Source organism: Colobus angolensis, unplaced genomic scaffold (genome assembly GCF_000951035.1).
Source record: "Colobus angolensis palliatus isolate OR3802 unplaced genomic scaffold, Cang.pa_1.0 Scaffold103, whole genome shotgun sequence".
NCBI classification, from domain to species: Eukaryota; Metazoa; Chordata; class Mammalia; order Primates; family Cercopithecidae; genus Colobus; species Colobus angolensis.
The window spans coordinates 2214409-2218124 of NW_012111253.1; the positions used below are offsets into that span (position 1 = coordinate 2214409).

General features: G+C 49.6%; 1 protein-coding gene across 1 annotated transcript; it reads left to right on the forward strand.

The window, feature by feature from the left end:
* Window positions 1-2331: 2331 nt before the first annotated feature.
* Window positions 2332-3250, forward strand: FTH1P18. The gene has a single exon (XM_011941947.1). The coding sequence runs from the start codon at window positions 2433-2435 to the stop codon at window positions 3102-3104; it is 672 nt and encodes a 223-aa protein (XP_011797337.1). The 5' UTR covers window positions 2332-2432; the 3' UTR covers window positions 3105-3250.
* Window positions 3251-3716: the final 466 nt, after the last annotated feature.

Consider the following 3716-nt stretch of genomic DNA (forward strand, 5'->3'; position numbering starts at 1 on the left):
TCCTTTGCTTTCCTAGCCCATTTTTGTTGCTTCTTCCTCACTATACTCCTTTCCAAAGGAGAAGAATGTGCTAAGCGCTGGCATGGTGTGCAGTGTGGGAAACACAGACAGACGTGGGAACCTCCTAACTCTGCAGACCTCACGGCTCAGTAGGGAAGACTGAATGGTACTATCTGTGGTACCACCTGCTTAGTCTCCCATCACCAGTCCTGGAACTAGCATTCCCCTTTTCTGGGGAACTGCTCCACACAAACACTGATTCCAGGTATGTGGCTCCAGGAGAGCTTTTTGTTGCTACATGTCCCACCTTCCTCACCACAGCTGACTGGCTCAGGGATCAGATAGTTGTCATCTCTGCCCCTGTGCTTTGTGTTCCTGGCTTAAGGTTAGTTACCCAAGGACCAGCCTGATTTTATTCCGGACATCGAGACAGAAGGAAAACCTTTTTCCTTGATCTTCAAGAGTCCATGAGGGATTCTTCATTTTTCTTTTCCTTTTGGAGACTGAGTCTCTCATTCCTGTTGCCTATGCTGGAATGCAGTGGGGGGATCACGGCTCACTGCAGCCTCGACTTCCTGGGCTCAGGCCATTCTCCCACCTCAGTTTCCTGAGTAGCTGGGACTACAGGTGTGTGCCACCATGCCTATTTTTCAAATTTTTTTGTAGAGGTGGGTTTCATCATGTTGCCCAGGATGGACTTGAACTCCTGGGTTCCAGCAATCTGCCTGCCTTGGCTTCCCAAAGTGCTGAGATTACAGAGGTAAGCTGCCATGCTTGGCCAATGAGGGATTTTAAATTTCACTCTCCAGAAGGAAAAAAGGAGAGGGATTGATATATATGTGTGTGTGTGTGTGTGTGTGTGTGTGTGTGTGTATCCTGGAATGCACTCCAGTGCCATAAGCCTACAGGACCCTGTGGGTACAGCCTGTGGTTATCCAGTACCTTCTTTGACTAACTAATTTGATTAATTAGAAGAGGCTAGCTCCTGTAACAAATGTTCCTAATCTCTTTAGCTTTTAAAGTAAATCTTTATTTTTTGTTTTTATCAAGGTCCAGTGCAAGTTGGTGGTGACAATGATGAGGGGACATTTTCCACACGTTATCCAAAGTTCCAGGCTCCTTCTCCAAATTGGATATGTTATATTGTAGGGTCTGTTCCTCTTCTTCACACAAGACATTGATTGCACAGGGTGTGTCTTATAAAAACTAGGCCTTATTTAGCCATACATCACTTATTTTCTTATTCCAATAGCCAGAAATCAGTACATGACCCCAGGAAATCACAAGAGTAGTTCAAAAAATATGCTTACTTGTGGACCAAGATGAAAACAAATAAGCTTTGATGAAGTCATTCTGCCACAGTGAGTTTCTCTAATTGGAAGATTTGAAAAGTACTAGCAAGTTCATTTTGCTACAGACCTAAGCTTGTTCTTCAGTGAGCTGAGTCCTGTGTCTACTAATTGGTTTTAAATTCAGCAGAGAATACATGAGGATTAGTTATTGAGTACCTAAAACCGTGAACATAGAGGACTTTTCGAAGTAAATTTTAAAAACGGAGTCTTTACTCTGGTGTTTAAGCTTTGATCCTCAAAACATATCTGAAATTACATTTGCTATAATGTGGAGACATCTCTCCTGCAGAGAGAATTAAGCTTCAGGGTGCAGCAGACATGGATGAGCATTTAAAGGGAAGCTGACATTTACCTAGAAGACAGATTCACTAAAGTCTTCAAATGCCAGAGAAATGCCATGCTTTGGGCATTTGGAATAGTTCCTACTCTGCCTGGGAGCTCTATGCCTTTATCTCCAAAGGAGGTGACCACTCCCTAATTGACACACTCCACCCTTCTGTTCCTGGGAGAATCCTATTGGTCATCCAGACTCACAACTGTGCATTAGATCCATGCTCGTCACCGAGGCTAACCCAGTCCTTGATTCCAATCCTGAACGGACAAACATTTGCTAGATATTTAGGGAAAGTGAGGAAGATGCACAAATAGAACTAATTCTGGAGGAGGGAAAAAAGGATATAATACAGAAAACAGAAGAAAACGTTACCAGAACATACTCTCAGAGTTTAAGAAAGACAAGAGGTTTATAAAATGAGAACAAGCTGTCATAGAGGGGAATAATCAGGGGACAGGCGAAAGTCCTTGGACACTAGAAAAGTGACTGCAGAATTGACGTCGCGCAGAGGACTGACAGTGCTCAGTTCCCCGGGCCGCCCATGGAACTCAGCGCACTCCCCCACCCCCACCACCTGTCGGAAGGCCCGCGCGGCCCCGCACCACCCCACGCCTGCCCGACGGTTCGCGCCCCTTCCCCGATAACGGTCTCCACCGCCCACTTCGGGTCCCTCCGCAGAGCCTCCGACCACACCACCGCCTGGCTTGGAGGGCACCGCCCTCCGCCAGCCGCCGCCGTCGTCCACCATGGTGGTGCTCCGAGGCCTCCGCCGCCGCCGCCACTGCCCATGCCGACACCGCTACACGCTCCGGGCCCCTGGCGACCCCACCGCTTTTCCCCTCTTGCTCCCCGCGCCCACGCTGCCGGCCCTGGGCCCGCTGTCGCAGGTGCAACGGTACCACCACCCCAGCTGTGAGGCCGCCGTCAACACCCACATCACCCGGGAGCTCCACGCCTCCTATGTGTACCTATCCATGGCCTTCTACTTCGACCGGGACGACGTGGTCCTGGAGAGCTTCGGCGGCTATTTCCTGCGCCAGTGGCAAGAGAAGAGGGAGCACGCCCAGGAGCTGATGAGGCTGCAGAACCTGCGCGGTGGCCGCATCTGCCTTCACGACATCAGGAAGCCAGAGCGCCAAGGCTGGGAGAGCGGGCTCCAGGCCATGGAGTGCGCCTTGGACCTGGAGAACAAAGTCAACAAGAGTCTCCTGGAGCTGCACCAGCTGGCCAAGCAGAATGGCGACCCCCACCTGTGCGACTTTCTGGAGAACCACTTCCTGAACCAGCAGGCCAAGACCATCAAAGAGCTGGGTGACTACCTGAGCAACCTGCGCAAGATGGGGGCCCCCCCGGAAGCAGGCCTGGCAGAGTACCTCTTTGACAAGCTCACCCTGGGCCGCAGCGAGAAAGACACTTGAGCCCAGAGGGGCCCCGCAGCCACGGGGTGCCTTCCCCGGGTACGGCCACCAGGCGGGGCGTCCATGTTGCCCTTTCAGGACGTTCTCTTCAGTTTTCTCCTCTCAGTTTTCCCGCTGTTGGCAATAAACTTAACTGTTCTCAAAGCAATAAAGGTGTCCAGCTGATGCGTGTCTGCAACACTCTCACCTTTTAGGAATCCGGGCACATCCCCATGCAGGTTTAAAGTAGGTATCCAGCAGTCTCTCCACTCAGCTCTGCCCTATCTTCATGCAGCTCAGGATCTGCGGGGGTGGAGGGGAAAGGTATTAAAGGTGTTAAAGGTATTTAACACTTTTCTTAAAAATTAGGATTCTGGCACTTTGAGTTCAGTTTCCAGAAAATGCTATTGTCTCTTTACTCATCTTAGTCAAACTTGGTCTTCTCGCTGTTTGTCTTTCTCTGCCTGCTGTAAGGACTTCTGAATGCTCTGACTTCGCCTCAGCTGTTACCTATTGAAATATACATGCCCCTTAACTGTTTTATGAGAAAGAACAGAGCAAGCATCGATTTTTGAGGTTTCAAACTTTAAATTGACTGAGGGGACTTCTTAATTTTCTGTTTTGGAGAGAAAA